The sequence below is a fragment of the Crinia signifera genome, chromosome 1, assembly GCF_055691185.1.
Source record: "Crinia signifera chromosome 1, ASM5569118v1, whole genome shotgun sequence".
Lineage (NCBI taxonomy): Eukaryota > Metazoa > Chordata > Amphibia > Anura > Myobatrachidae > Crinia > Crinia signifera.
The window spans coordinates 471198557-471216810 of NC_139217.1; the positions used below are offsets into that span (position 1 = coordinate 471198557).

Below are 18254 nucleotides of genomic sequence, written 5' to 3' on the forward strand. Positions count from 1 at the left end.
AGATGGGTGGATATCTGAACGATGGATGGGTGGATGGATGGGTGGGTGGTTGGATGTCTGGACTATAGATGGATGGGAGGATGGTTGTCTGGACGATAGACTGATGGATGGGTAGCTATCTGAATGATGGATGGGTGAAGGGATGATAGATGGATGGATGAGTGGATATCTGAATGATGGATGGGTGGTTGGATGTCTGGATGATAGATGGATACTGTACATGATAGATGAATGGTTGGATATCTGAACGATGGATGGATGGACGATAGATCAATAGATAGATCGATGGATAGATGGATACATGATAGATGGATGGTTGGATATCTGAATGATGGATGGATACATGATAGATGGACAGATGGGTGGGTGTCTGGACAATGGGTTTATGGGTGGGTGGATGAATGGATGGATGATAGATTAATGGATGGGTAGATGGATGTCTGGATGATAGATGGATGGAAGACAATACATAGATAGATGGACAGTAGATGGATGGATGCCTGGATGATAGATGAATAGTTGGATTGATGGGTTTGATGGATGTTTGGAAGATATATGGATAGATGGGTGGATATCTGAACGATGGATGGGTGGATGGGTGGATGGATGGGTGGATGGATGGGTGGGTGGGGATGGATGGGTGGGTGGTTGGATGTCTGGACTATAGATGGATGGATAGATGGATGGGAGGATGGTTGTCTGGACGATAGACTGATGGATGGGTAGCTATCTGAATGATGGATGGGTGAAGGGATGATAGATGGATGGATGAGTGGATATCTGAATGATGGATGGGAGGTTGGATGTCTGGATGATAGATGGATACTGTACATGATAGATGGATGGTTGGATATCTGAACGATGGATGGATGGACGATAGATCAATAGATAGATCGATGGATAGATGGATACATGATAGATGGATGGATGGGTGGTTGGATGTCTGGATGATGGATGGATGCATGATAGATAGACAGATAGATGGATAGCTAGGTGGGTGGATGATTGGTTGGATGTCTGGACAATAGATGGATGGGTGGATATATGAATGATGGATTGGTGGATGGATGATAGATGGGTGAATAGGTGGATGGGTGGATAGCTGAACAAAGGATGGATGGGTGGATGATAGTTGGGTGATAGATGGATGGATGGGTGGTTGGATGTCTGCACGATAGATGGATGGTTAGATGGATGTCTAATGGATAGATGGGTGGTTAGATGGATGTCTGATGGATAGATGGGTGGGAGGATGTCTGATGGATAGATGGGTGGTTAGATGGATGTCTGATGGATAGATAGATGGGTGGGTGGATGGTTAGATGGATGTCTGGAATATAGATGAGTTATTACCTGACATAGAGTGAAATTGGTACCACAGTATTCAGGATAATGAGGTACGACCAGAACATGAGGAACCCTGAGAAGGCGGCATTCTGGACATCCACTGGCCATGGCAGATACACCTGGAAGTAATAGCCTTGCTTGGACTCCCAGATTCCATTTCCAATAGCCAGGATGATGCACATGACCGCCAGGAAGACAAAGATCTGCCAGACAACAGGGAAGAGGTCTATAAGAGTTAATCCTAGTAACAGCGATAGAATCACAGCAGGTCTTTACCGGAGAATGCCAGAAAACTACAATCTACTGAAGCTATAGCCAAGGTGGTGCTTCTCTATCTGCTGCCAGCATGGAGAGCTAGAGAGGGCCGGCCGGCATTACCAATAAAATACATCCACGTTCTGCTGAGTTACAGAGCTAACAGGGGTTTCTGTAGATGCCCCATTATCAAGGTCATGTGACGCATACCCAAAGGACCAGGATATTCATAAGTCGGTCGATGCTGGTTCTTTTTAGAGTGGTCCGGCCACTGTTCTGCATTAGTTTAGTGTCAGGTCCTAGGGATGGAATGAGAGAGGGGTCCGTGAGTACATTGATCCTGTCCTACTGAACTACTCCAAGTTCTAGGAAAGGCTCCTGCTCTACTGACCGGCATAGATGACCATGCCAAAACACCAATCCGTGTTCCTGAGGGTGCAGCCGCGCAGCAGAACCTTCCCATTGTCTAGGGAGTATTTATCCCCTTGAAAGGTCAGAGTTCCTGTGAAGGTGTCCAGTCTGTTATTGGGGGCGTCACACACAACCTCACCTAGGGGGAATCAGGATACAAATCACCACCAATGTAAGTGTAATCTATATATTATTATAAAATAAAACATACAGATTGGCAATTCCAGTCAAAATATATTTGACCTAATTAACATACAATCACTTCTGTATCAGCCCAGCAACATAACTAAATTGCTTTCCTTGTAACTTAGGGGCTCCTTATAAACCAATAACTCTATTATCATCAATTATAAATGTCTGTATGTTGTTTCCAGCTGTCTCCATAACTCTCCTTACATCACAATACTGCCTCTGTCACAGGCTTACCAATACATCACTCATCTCCTGACATACTCTGTGCTGCTGGGGATCCCGCTCCTCCCACTATATAACTCTCAGTCTGTGGCTTCCTGCTGCCCCATTCCCCTCCTCACATCATGTCACTGCCCCTGTCACATGCAGCCCTGTCCTCACTGACACATCACTCATCTCCTAATATACTCTGTGCTGCTGGGGACCCTGCTCCTCCCACTATCTAACTCTCAGTCTGTGGCTTCCTGCTGCCTCCATTCCCTTCCTCACATCCTGTCACTGCCCCTGTCACATGCAGCCCTGTCCTCACTGACACATCACTCATCTCCTGATATACTCTGTGCTGCTGGGGATCCCGCTCCTCCCACTATATACCTCTCAGTCTGTGGCTTCCTGCTGCCTCCATTCCCTCCTCACATCATGTCACTGCCCCTGTCGCATGCAGCCCTGTCCTCATTGACACATCACTCATCTCCTGATATACTCTGTGCTGCTGGGGACCCTGCTCCTCCCACTATATAACTCTCAGTCTGCGGCTTCCAGCTGCCTACATTCCCCTCCTCACATCATGTCACTGCCCCTGTCACATCACTCATCTCCTGATATGCTCTGTTCTGCTGGGTACCCTGCTCCTCCCCACTATATATGTAACTCTCAGTCTGTGGCTTCCTGCTGCCCCCATTACCCTCCTCACATCACGTCACTGCCCCTGTCAAATACAGCCCTGTCCTCACTGACACATCACTCATCTCCTGATATACTCTGTGCTGCTGGAGACCCTGCACCTCCCACTATATAATTCTCAGTCTGTGGCCTCCTGCTGCCTCTATTCCCCTCCTCACATCATGTCACTGCACTGTCACATGCAGCCCTGTCCTCACTGACATATCACTAGTCTCCTGATATACTCCGTGCTGCTGGGGACCCTGCTCCTCCTACTATATAACTCTCAGTCTGTGTCTTCCTGCTGCCTCCATTCCCCTCATGTCACTGCCCCTGTCACATGCAGCCCTGTCCTCACTGACACATCCCTCATCTCCTGATATACTCTGTGCTGCTGGGGACCCTGCTCCTCCCACTATGTAACTCTCAGTCTGTGGCTTCCTGCTGCCCCCATTCCCCTCCTCACATCATGTCACTGTCCCTGTCACATGCAGCCCTGTCCTCACTGACACATCACTCATCTCCTGATATACTCTGTGCTGCTGGGGACCCTGCTCCTCCCACTATGTAACTCTCAGTCTGTGGCTTCCTGCTGCCCCCATTCACCTCCTTACATCATGTCACCGCCCCTGTCACATGCAGCCCTGACCTCACTGACACCACCCTCCTCTCCTGATATACTCTGTGCTGCTGGGGACCCTGCTCCTCCCACTATGTAACTCTCAGTCTGTGGCTTCCTGCTGCCCCCATTCACCTCCTTACATCATGTCACCGCCCCTGTCACATGCAGCCCTGTCCTCACTGACACATCCCTCATCTCCTCATATACTCTGTGCTGCTGGGGACCCTGCTCCTCCCACTATATAACTGTCAGTCTGTGGCTCCCTGCTGCCCCCATTCCCCTCCTCACATCATGTCACTGCCCCTGTCACATGCAGCCCTGTCCTCACTGACACATCACTCAACTCCTGATATACTCTGTGCTGCTGGGGACACGGCTCCTCCCACTATATAACTACCAGTCTGTGGCTTCCTGCTGCCCCCATTCCTCTCCTTACATCATGTCACTGCCTCTGTCACATGCAGCCCTGTCTTCACTGACACATTGCTCATCTCCTGATATACTCTGTGCTGCTGGGGATCCCGCTCCTCCCGCTATATAACTATCAGTCTGTGGCTCCCTGCTGCCCCCATTCCCCCCTCACATCATGTCACTGCCCCTGTCACATGCTGCCCTGTCCTCACTGACACATCACTCATCTCCTGATATACTCTGTGCTGCTGGGGACCCTGCTCCTCCCACTATATAACTGTCAGTCTGTGGCTCCCTGCTGCCCCCATTCCCCTCCTCACATCATGTCACTGCCCCTGTCACATGCAGCCCTGTCCTCACTGACACATCACTCAACTCCTGATATACTCTGTGCTGCTGGGGACACGGCTCCTCCCACTATATAACTACCAGTCTGTGGCTTCCTGCTGCCCCCATTCCTCTCCTCACATCATGTCACTGCCCCTGTCACATGCAGCCCTGTCCTCACTGACACATCCCTCATCTCCTGATATACTCTGTGCTGCTGGAGACCCTGCTCCTCCCACTATATAACTCTCAGTCTGTGGCTTCCTGCTGCCTCACATCATGTTACTTGCAGCGACACAGGTGTATGTAAGCCTACAGATAGGGACAGACGTACCATTGAACTCTGACAGCTGGGTTAGATTCTCTCCCATCTCGCTGGTCACCGTCAGCGACTGCTTCACCTTCAGGTTCGTCTCCCTGGAAGAGATCTTCGTCAGATTTGGCCACACGCAGACTGAGACCTGGTGCAGCCGCCACGCTGCGGTCAGACACACATACGGGCAGATGTAGTCATCTACCCTCCGCAACATCCCCCCACTACCGGTGCCTCCGCCTCGCTAAGGTTACTAAAGATAAAAAGAGGTGATGTTGTCCATAGAAACCCTCAGATTCTGTCTATCATTTCACAATTGCATTCAAGAAAATGACAGCCAGAACCTGATTGGTTGCTATGGGCAATATCACCTCTTTTCAGTTTTAGAACCTTTAGTAAGATTAGCCCTCACAGGAGGCGCATGTAACTAAGGGATTTGCAGGAATGATCATGTATGACCCCCACAGTACAGTGCACAATGGCAGAACAGGGTAAGCCATTGCTGGACCCCACACAGGCCCCGTGGGTCTCTTCCCGGGCACTTACCCATCTAGCTCCGCCGTCTCTATGTACACCAGGCTGTTGGGTTCACTGCTGGACAGTAACAGCAGATCTGCCTAAAGGGAAGAGAGCACCAGGAGAGGGGATGGGTCAGGTGTGACAGTATATACAGCACTTCCCTCACACAGGACACAAAGACAGCGATGTGCCTCACACAGGACACACAGACAGTGCCTAACACAGGACACACAGACAGACAGTGCCTCACACAGGACACACAGACAGTGCCTCACACAGGACACGCAGACAGCGCCTCACACAGGACACACAGACAGCGCCTCACACAGGACACACAGACAGTGCCTCACACAGGACACACAGACAGTGCCTCACACAGGACACACAGACAGCGCCTCACACAGGACACACAGACAGCGCCTCACACAGGACACACAGACAGCGCCTCACACAGGACACACAGACAGTGCCTCACACAGGACAGACAGACAGTGCCTCACACAGGACACACAGACAGCGCCTCACACAGGACACACAGACAGCGCCTCACACAGGACACACAGACAGACAGTGCCTCACACAGGACACACAGACAGCGCCTCACACAGGACACACAGACAGCGCCTCACACAGGACAGACAGACAGTGCCTCACACAGGACACACAGACAGCGCCTCACACAGGACACACAGACAGTGCCTCACACAGGACACACAGACAGTGCCTCACACAGGACACACAGACAGCGCCTCACACAGGACACACAGACAGTGCCTAACACAGGACAGGCAGACAGTGCCTCACACAGGACACACAGACAGCGCCTCACACAGGACACACAGACAGTGCCTCACACAGGACAGGCAGACAGCGCCTCACACAGGACACGCAGACAGCGCCTCACACAGGACACACAGACAGCGCCTCACACAGGACAGGCAGACAGACAGTGCCTCACACAGGACAGACAGACAGTGCCTCACACAGGACACACAGACAGCGCCTCACACAGGACACACAGACAGTGCCTCACACAGGACAGGCAGACAGACAGTGCCTCACACAGGACACACAGACAGTGCCTCACACAGGACAGACAGACAGTGCCTCACACAGGACAGGCAGACACTGCCTCACACAGGACAGGCAGACACTGCCTCACACAGGACACACAGACAGTGCCTCACACAGGACACACAGACAGCGCCTCACACAGGACAGGCAGACAGACCGTGCCTCACACAGGACAGACAGACAGTGCCTCACACAGGACACACAGACAGCGCCTCACACAGGACACACAGACAGTGCCTCACACAGGACAGACAGACAGTGCCTTACACAGGACAGACAGACAGTGCCTCACACAGGACACACAGACAGCGCCTCACACAGGACACACAGACAGTGCCTCACACAGGACAGACAGACAGTGCCTCACACAGGACAGGCAGACACTGCCTCACACAGGACACACAGACAGCGCCTCACACAGGACAGGCAGACAGACAGTGCCTCACACAGGACAGACAGACAGTGCCTCACACAGGACACACAGACAGCGCCTCACACAGGACACACAGACAGTGCCTCACACAGGACACACAGACAGTGCCTCACACAGGACACACAGACAGTGCCTCACACAGGACACACAGACAGCGCCTCACACAGGACACGCAGACAGCGCCTCACACAGGACAGGCAGACAGTGCCTCACACAGGACACACAGACAGTGCCTCACACAGGACACACAGACAGTGCCTCACACAGGACACAAAGACAGTGCCTCACACAGGACACAAAGACAGTGCCTCACACAGGACACACAGACAGTGCCTCACACAGGACACACAGACAGTGCCTCACACAGGACACACAGACAGTGCCTCACACAGGACAGACAGCGATGTGCCTCACACAGGACACACAGACAGCGCCTCACACAGGACAGGCAGACAGCGCCTCACACAGGACACACAGACAGTGATGTGCCTCACACAGGACAGACAGCGATGTGCCTCACACAGGACAGACAGACAGCGCCTCACACAGGACACACAGACAGTGCCTCACACAGGACAGACAGCGATGTGCCTCACACAGGACAGGCAGACAGTGCCTCACACAGGACAGACAGCGATGTGCCTCACACAGGACACACAGAAAGCGCCTCACACAGGACACACAGACAGTGCCTCACACAGGACAGACAGCGCCTCACACAGGAAAGACAGACAGCGCCTCACACAGGACAGACAGACAGTGCCTTACACAGGACAGACAGCGATGTGTCTCACACAGGACACACAGACAGCGCCTCACACAGGACAGATAGACAGTGCCTCACAAAGGACACACAGACAGCGCCTCACACAGGGGACAGACAGCGATGTGCCTCACACAGGACAGACAGCGATGTGCCTCACACAGGACAGACAGAGATGTGCCTCACACAGGACAGACAGAGATGTGCCTCACACAGGACAGACAGCGATGTGCCTCACACAGGACAGACAGACAGCGATGTGCCTCACACAGGACAGACAGACAGTGATGTGCCTCACACAGGACAGACAGACAGCGATGTGCCTCTCACAGGACAGACAGACAGCGATGTGCCTCACACAGGACAGACAGCGATGTGCCTCACACAGGACAGACAGACAGTGATGTGCCTCTCACAGGACAGACAGACAGTGATGTGCCTCACACAGGACAGACAGACAGCGATGTGCCTCTCACAGGACAGACAGACAGTGATGTGCCTCTCACAGGACAGACAGACAGTGATGTGCCTCACACAGGACAGACAACTCACCGTTACAAAGTTGTTATTTTCCAGTTTGATGATGTCACCAACCTGGACCGTCATCCATTTCTCATTAGTAAACCTGCAGGTGAAATGCATCAGAAAGACGTAATCATACTCTTATACTACTGTCATATCACACCGTCATATACTGTCATATCACACTATCATATCACACTATCATATCACACCGTCATATCACACCGTCACATCACACTGTCACATCACACTGTCACATCACACTGTCACATCACACTGTCACATCACACTGTCACATCACACTGTCACATCACACTGTCGTATCACACTGTCTTATCACACTGTCATATCATACTGTCATATCACACTGTCATATCACACTGTCGTATCACACTGTCGTATCACACTGTCATATCACATTGTCTATCACACTATCATATCACACCGTCGTATCACACCGTCATATCACACCATCATATCACACCGTCATATCACACCGTCATATCACACTGTCGTATCACACTGTTGTATCACACTGTCGTATCACGCCGTTGTATCACACTGTCATATCACACTGTCGTATCACACTGTCATATCACGCCGTTGTATCACACTGTCATATCACACTGTCGTATCACACTGTCATATCACGCCGTTGTATCATACTGTCATATCACACTGTCGTATCACACTGTCATATCACGCCGTTGTATCACACTGTCATATCACAGTGTCGTATCATACTGTCGTATCACACTGTCGTATCACACTGTCGTATCACACTGTCATATCACACTGTCATATCACACTGTCGTATCAGGCCGTTGTATCACACTGTCGTATCACACTGTCGCATCACGCCGTTGTATCACACTGTCATATCACAGTGTCGTATCATACTGTCGTATCACACTGTCGTATCACACTGTCGTATCACACTGTCATATCACACTGTTGCATCACGCCGTTGTATCACACTGTCATATCACAGTGTCATATCATACTGTCGTATCACACTGTCGCATCACGCCGTTGTATCACACTGTCATATCACACTGTCATATCACAGTGTCATATCATACTGTCATATCACACTGTCGTATCACACTGTCGTATCACGCCGTTGTATCACACTGTCATATCACAGTGTCATATCATACTGTCGTATCACACTGTCGTATCATACTGTCAAATCACACCGTCATATCACACTGTCGTATCACGCCGTTGTATCACACTGTCATATCACACTGTCATATCACACTGTCATATCACACTGTCATATCATACTGTCATATCACACTGTCGTATCACACTGTCAAATCACACCGTCATATCACACTGTCATATACTATCATATCACACCGTCATATCACACTGTCATATCACACTATCATATCATACTGTCATATCACACTGTCATATCATACTGTCCTATCACACTGTCGTATCACACTGTCATATCACATTGTCATATCACACTATCATATCACACCGTCGTATCACACCGTCATATCATACTGTCGTATCACACTGTCGTATCACACTGTCGTATCACGCCGTTGTATCACACTGTCATATCACACTGTCATATCACACTGTCATATCACACTGTCGTATCACACTGTCGTATCACACTGTCGTATCACACTGTCGCATCACGCCGTTGTATCACACTGTCATATCACAGTGTCATATCATACTGTCGTATCACACTGTCGAATCACGCCGTTGTATCACACTGTCGTATCATACTGTCAAATCACACCGTCATATCACACTGTCATATACTATCATATCACACCGTCATATCACACTGTCATATCACACTGTCATATCACGCCGTTGTATCACACTGTCATATCACACTGTCGTATCACACTGTCATATCACAGTGTCATATCATACTGTCGTATCACACTGTCGTATCATACTGTCATATCACACTGTCGTATCACACTGTCGTATCACACTGTCATATCATACTGTCATATCACACTGTCATATCACACTGTCATATCACACTGTCGTATCACGCCGTTGTATCACACTGTCGTATCATACTGTCATATCACACTGTCATATCATACTGTCATATCACACAGTCATATCACACTATCATATCATACTGTCATATCACACTGTCATATCATACTGTCCTATCACACTGTCGTATCACACTGTCATATCACATTGTCATATCACACTATCATATCACACCGTCATATCATACTGTCGTATCACACTGTCGTATCACACTGTCGTATCACGCCGTTGTATCACACTGTCATATCACACTGTCGTATCACACTGTCGTATCACACTGTCGTATCACACTGTCGTATCACACTGTCGCATCACGCCGTTGTATCACACTGTCATATCACAGTGTCATATCATACTGTCGTATCACACTGTCGAATCACGCCGTTGTATCACACTGTCGTATCATACTGTCAAATCACACCGTCATATCACACTGTCATATACTATCATATCACACCGTCATATCACACTGTCATATCACGCCGTTGTATCACACTGTCATATCACACTGTCGTATCACACTGTCATATCACAGTGTCATATCATACTGTCGTATCACACTGTCGTATCATACTGTCATATCACACTGTCGTATCACACTGTCATATCACACTGTCGTATCACACTGTCATATCATACTGTCATATCACACTGTCATATCACACTGTCATATCACACTGTCGTATCACGCCGTTGTATCACACTGTCGTATCATACTGTCATATCACATTGTCTATCACACTATCATATCACACTGTCGTATCACACCGTCATATCACACCGTCATATCACACCGTCATATCACACCGTCATATCACACCGTCATATCACACCGTCGTATCACACTGTCGTATCACACTGTTGTATCACACTGTCGTATCACGCCGTTGTATCACACTGTCATATCACAGTGTCGTATCATACTGTCGTATCACACTGTCATATCACACCGTCATATCACACCATCATATCACACCGTCGTATCACACCGTCGTATCACACCGTCGTATCACACTGTCGTATCACACCGTCGTATCACACTGTCGTATCACACTGTCGTATCACACTGTCGTATCACACTGTCGTATCACACCGTCGTATCACACTGTCATATCACACTGTCGTATCACACTGTCGTATCACGCCGTTGTATCACACTGTCATATCACAGTGTCATATCACACTGTCATATCACACTGTCGCATCACGCCGTTGTATCACACTGTCATATCACAGTGTCATATCATACTTTCGTATCACACTGTCGCATCACGCCGTTGTATCACACTGTCATATCACACTGTCATATCACAGTGTCATATCATACTGTCATATCACACTGTCGTATCACACTGTCGTATCACACCGTCATATCATACTGTCGTATCACACTGTCGTATCACACTGTCGTATCACACTGTCGTATCACACTGTCGTATCACGCCGTTGTATCACACCGTCATATCATACTGTCGTATCACACTGTCGTATCACACTGTCGTATCACGCCGTTGTATCACACTGTCATATCACACTGTCATATACTATCATATCACACCGTCATATCACACTGTCATATCATACTGTCGTATCACGCCGTTGTATCACACTGTCATATCACACTGTCATATACTATCATATCACACCGTCATATCACACTGTCATATCACACTGTCATATCATACTGTCATATCACACTGTCGTATCAGGCCGTTGTATCACACTGTCATATCACACTGTCATATCACACTGTCATATCACACTGTCATATCACAGTGTCATATCACACTGTCGTATCACACCGTCGTATCACACTGTCGTATCATACTGTCAAATCACACCGTCATATCACACTGTCATATACTATCATATCACACCGTCATATCACACTGTCATATCATACTGTCGTATCACGCCGTTGTATCACACTGTCATATCACACTGTCGTATCACACCGTCGTATCATACTGTCATATCACACCATCGTATCACACTGTCATATCGTTCTCTTATATCACACTGTCATATCACACTATCATATCATACTGTCATATCACACTGTCATATCATACTGTCATATCACACAGTCATATCACACTGTCATATCATACTGTCGTATCACACTGTCATATCACATTGTCATATCACACTATCATATCACACCGTCGTATCACACCGTCATATCAAACTGTCGTATCACACTGTCGTATCACACTGTCGTATCACAGTGTCATATCATACTTTCGTATCACACTGTCGCATCACGCCGTTGTATCACACTGTCGTATCACACTGTCATATCACACTGTCGTATCAGGCCGTTGTATCACACTGTCATATCACACTGTCATATCACACTGTCATATCATACTGTCATATCACACTGTCGTATCAGGCCGTTGTATCACACTGTCATATCACACTGTCATATCACACTGTCATATCACACTGTCGTATCACAGCGTTGTATCACACTGTCGTATCATACTGTCAAATCACACCGTCATATCACACTGTCATATACTATCATATCACACCGTCATATCACACTGTCATATCATACTGTCGTATCACGCCGTTGTATCACACTGTCATATCACACTGTCATATACTATCATATCACACCGTCATATCACACTGTCATATCATACTGTCATATCACACTGTCGTATCAGGCCGTTGTATCACACTGTCATATCACAGTGTCATATCATACTGTCGTATCACGCCGTTGTATCACACTGTCGTATCATACTGTCAAATCACACCGTCATATACTATCATATCACACCGTCATATCACACCGTCATATCACACTGTCATATCATACTGTCGTATCACGCCGTTGTATCACACTGTCATATCACACCGTCGTATCACACCGTCGTATCATACTGTCATATCACACCATCGTATCACACTGTCATATCGTTCTCTTATATCACACTGTCATATCACACTATCATATCATACTGTCATATCACACAGTCATATCACACTGTCATATCACACAGTCATATCACACTGTCATATCATACTGTCCTATCACACTGTCCTATCACACTGTCGTATCACACTGTCATATCACATTGTCATATCACACTATCATATCACACCGTCGTATCACACCGTCATATCAAACTGTCGTATCACACTGTCGTATCACACTGTCGTATCACGCCGTTGTATCACACTGTCATATCACACTGTCGTATCACACTGTCGTATCACACTGTCGTATCACACTGTCGCATCACGCCGTTGTATCACACTGTCATATCACAGTGTCATATCATACTGTCGTATCACACTGTCGAATCACGCCGTTGTATCACACTGTCGTATCATACTGTCAAATCACACCGTCATATCACACTGTCATATCACACTGTCATATACTATCATATCACACCGTCATATCACACTGTCATATCACACTGTCATATCACGCCGTTGTATCACACTGTCATATCACACTGTCGTATCACACTGTCATATCACAGTGTCATATCATACTGTCGTATCACACTGTCGTATCATACTGTCAAATCACACCGTCATATCACACTGTCATATCACACTGTCGTATCACGCCGTTGTATCACACTGTCATATCACACCGTCGTATCACACCGTCATATCACACCGTCGTATCATACTGTCATATCACACTGTCGTATCACACCGTCGTATCATACCGTCATATCACACCGTCATATCACACCATCGTATCACACTGTCATATCGTTCTCTTATATCATACTGTCATATCACACTGTCGTATCACACTGTCATATCACAGTGTCGTATCATACTGTCGTATCACACTGTCGTATCACACTGTCGTATCACACCGTTGTATCACACCGTCATATCACACCGTCATATCACACCGTCATATCACACCATCGTATCACACTGTCATATCGTTCTCTTATATCACACTATCATATCATACTGTCATATCACACAGTCATATCACACAGTCATATCACACAGTCATATCACACTGTCATATCATACTGTCCTATCACACTGTCCTATCATACTGTCGTATCACACTGTCATATCACATTGTCATATCACACCGTCGTATCACACCGTCGTATCACACTGTCATTTCACACTGTCGTATCACGCCGTTGTATCACACTGTCATATCACACTGTCATATCACACTGTCATATCACACTGTCGTATCACACTGTCGTATCACACTGTCGTATCACACTGTCGTATCACACTGTCGTATCACACTGTCGCATCACGCCGTTGTATCACACTGTCATATCACAGTGTCATATCATACTGTCGTATCACGCCGTTGTATCACACTGTCATATCACACTGTCGCATCACGCCGTTGTATCACACTGTCATATCATACTGTCGTATCACACTGTCGTATCACGCCGTTGTATCACACTGTCGTATCATACTGTCATATCACACTGTCATATCACACTGTCGCATCACGCCGTTGTATCACACTGTCATATCACAGTGTCATATCATACTGTCGTATCACACTGTCGTATCACGCCGTTGTATCACACTGTCGTATCATACTGTCAAATCACACCGTCGTATCACACCGTCGTATCACACTGTCGTATCACGCCGTCGTATCACACTGTCATATCACACTGTCGTATCACACTGTCGTATCACAGTGTCATATCATACTGTCGTATCACGCCGTTGTATCACACTGTCGTATTATACTGTCAAATCACACCGTCATATCACACTGTCATATCACACTGTCATATACTATCATATCACACCTTCATATCACACTGTCATATCACACTGTCGTATCACGCCGTTGTATCACACTGTCGTATCATACTGTCATATCACACTGTCATATCACACTGTCATATCACACTGTCATATCACACTGTCATATCACACTGTCGTATCACGCCGTTGTATCACACTGTCGTATCATACTATCAAATCACACCGTCATATCACACTGTCATATATTATCATATCACACTGTCATATCATACTGTCATATCACACTGTCATATCATACTGTCGTATCACACCGTCGTATCACACCGTCGTATCACACCGTCGTATCATACTGTCATATCACACCGTCATATCACACCGTCATATCACACCATCGTATCATACTGTCATATCGTTCTCTTATATCACACTGTCATATCACACTATCATATCATACTGTCATATCACACCGTCATATCACACCGTCATATCACACCGTCATATCACACCATCATATCACACCATCATATCACACTGTCATATCACACCATCGTATCACACTGTCATATCGTTCTCTTATATCACACTGTCGTATCACACTGTCATATCACACCGTCATATCACACCATCATATCATACTGTCATATCACACCTTCATATAACACCGTTATATCACACCGTCATATCACACTGTCATATACTATCATATCACACCGTCATATCACACTGTCATATACTATCATATCACACCGTCATATCACACTGTCATATCACACTGTCATATCACACTGTCATATCATACTGTCATATCACACCGTCATATCATACTGTCATATCACACTGTCGTATCACACCGTCATATCACACCGTCATATACTATCATATCACACCGTCATATCACACTGTCATATCATACTGTCATATCACACTACCATATCATACTCACTGACAGCTGCTGTTTATCAGTACGAGCTAATTAGCAGTCAGTACAATCAGTTTCATCTTTATATAACGTCACCACTGTTACTGAGTTTCCACACACAGTTAGAAATCATGATTTGTATTAGCAATATAAACTATGGATGCCGGATGGCACCAGACCTCAGGGTGCATGAGTGTATGTGGGATGTGCTATCAGGGTGGTCCTGCAAATTGGGACATCTTCTTCCTGACTATAAACAGACGCAAGCTCTGTACACAGGGCAGAAACATAGCATATACAGTACATTCGCAGCTGTGTGTATATAACACGTAATACAGCAATTTATTTATTTATTTACAGTGTCTTATATAGCGCAGCAGATTCCGTTACAGCGTCTTATATAGCGCAGCAGATTCCGTTACAGTGTCTTATATAGCGCAGCAGATTCCATTACATTGTCTTATATAGCGCAGCAGATTCCGTTACAGTGTCTTATATAGCGCAGCAGATACCGTTACAGCGTCTTATATAGCGCAGCAGATTCCATTACAGTGTCTTATATAGCGCAGCAGATTCCGTTACAGTGTCTTATATAGCTCAGCAGATTCCGTTACAGTGTCTTATATAGCGCAGCAGATTCCGTTACAGCGTCTTATATAGCGCAGCAGATTCCGTTACAGTGTATGACATAGCGCAGCAGATTCCGTTACAGTGTCTTATATAGCGCAGCAGATTCCGTTACAGTGTCTTATATAGCGGGATGCAAATAGCAAATATTCCTAAACAATGAAACATCCCATACCCCAAATCCTTCTGGCCCCTGGCATTTGGGATATGGAAACTGCTACTAACACCATCTGTATGTGTGATAAACCACCAGCCAATCAGCTCCTACCTGTCATTTTGCAAACCCAGCCTGTGACATGGCAGGTAGGAGCTGATTGGCTGGTGGTTTATCACTCTCCATTTTATCCCCCCCCCCCCCTCCCTCCCTGATCTTTGTATAATGTAAACCTAAGTATACAGCAGTCTTACCCTCCTTTGCTGAGCACCTGGACTGTCCGGTTATTGACCTGTTTGTCGCTTTTGTGTCGATACTGCAATAAGAGAGCAGACAGATCACTATAGCAGTACAACAAAGCTGGTTAAGCAGATATACTTATTATTATTCTGTTACCCCCCCCCCACACACACACACACACACACACACACACCCCCCCCACACACACACACACACACACACACCCTGACCCCCTTAGCAAATCATCATCTCCTTTAAAAAATCTCTGTCATGTATGGCTGTCTGCAGGTGATGTGATGACAGGAGGAGGAGATGGAAGACTTAGAGCCCTAAGAGTGTCCCAAAGCCTCTCTGCTCACTATATCATGTAAGATATGCCTGTGGTTGTCATGACAGTCACAGACTGGGTATAAACGATGATTTATGCCCTAGTCCGTTATGTTTGAAAAACTAAATGAATGAGTTAAGTATAAATCCACAAAAAGGGATTATTCCATTAAATGACAGTATACATAGATAAACTGGGACTCCAAGTCCAGAAAACAAGAAGACGATTGAAGGGAATCCTTGAATATCATTACCTAGCAGTGAGTGCTGGGACTGTCAATCATAATGACTGAAAAGGAGACTGTTCCATATAACCCAGAGGACAATGCTGAGGATACCACAGTCAGGTGAGATATGTCCTGTCACATCACAATCTGCACTAACATACTGTACAACACTGACACACAACTCAGCGACTTACATAGTCGTCTGTGGCATCTTTCACAGCGGACACGGTGAGCACTAGTGCAAGAGGGACGACAGTCGTGAACCATGACAAGGAAGACACTTGTGGAATAAGCTGATGAGAGAAACATAAATATGGAGCACAGATGTTACTGATGGAACCAGGTCACTGTGACGTGCAGTACCCACTCACGGCCAGCAGGTGGCAGCTTTGCTATTGTTCTATAATGAGACTTTTTTTGTTATTGCAAAAAGTAAAACTTTGATATTGTTTCAGTAAGAGTTTTACAGGTCATTGCCAAGTGCATCACCCGGGGCAACCCCCAGAACACAATGACCAGAACACAATATTATATAAGTGCGTCTCAGCGACTAAGAGGCCTGGCCGTGGAAGGAGGACTCTGGGAACGTCTGGAGCTTCTGGTTTGTATCCAAGTATTTTTTTTCCACACACAATGATATTTATTCCAAGATAACACACCCTGCGTGTATAAATATACAGTCAGTACAAAGGGCATACGTAAACTTTATCTGTACTCCCAGCTGCCTTTATCTATAGTGTTAGGAAATCGGAACCAGAAAAAAACAAATCACGTTATAAAGATTCCTGCTCCAAACTATATGACTATAATCTACAATAGAAGGTAAAAGCCTACCAAAATCATATCACGCTGGGCGGGGGGGTCCACGAGTAGGGGGCGGGGCTAAAATGACGCGAT

The 18254-nt window shown here is 46.7% G+C and overlaps 1 protein-coding gene across 5 annotated transcripts in view; it reads right to left on the reverse strand.

Moving 5' to 3' along the window:
* Positions 1–18254, reverse strand: part of LOC146023865 (phospholipid-transporting ATPase ID-like) — a 147142-nt gene that overhangs the window by 20968 nt on the left and 107920 nt on the right. For all 5 annotated transcript variants that reach the window (XM_083155404.1, XM_083155400.1, XM_083155401.1 and 2 more), the window contains exons 5-12: positions 17552–17650; positions 16818–16879; positions 8102–8174; positions 5307–5377; positions 4782–4864; positions 1994–2152; positions 1813–1901; positions 1354–1550 (exon numbers count right to left, since the gene is read on the reverse strand). In XM_083155404.1, the coding sequence (XP_083011530.1) occupies positions 1354–1550; positions 1813–1901; positions 1994–2152; positions 4782–4864; positions 5307–5377; positions 8102–8174; positions 16818–16879; positions 17552–17650 (833 nt within the window). The remainder of the gene's footprint in view (positions 1–1353; positions 1551–1812; positions 1902–1993; positions 2153–4781; positions 4865–5306; positions 5378–8101; positions 8175–16817; positions 16880–17551; positions 17651–18254) is intronic.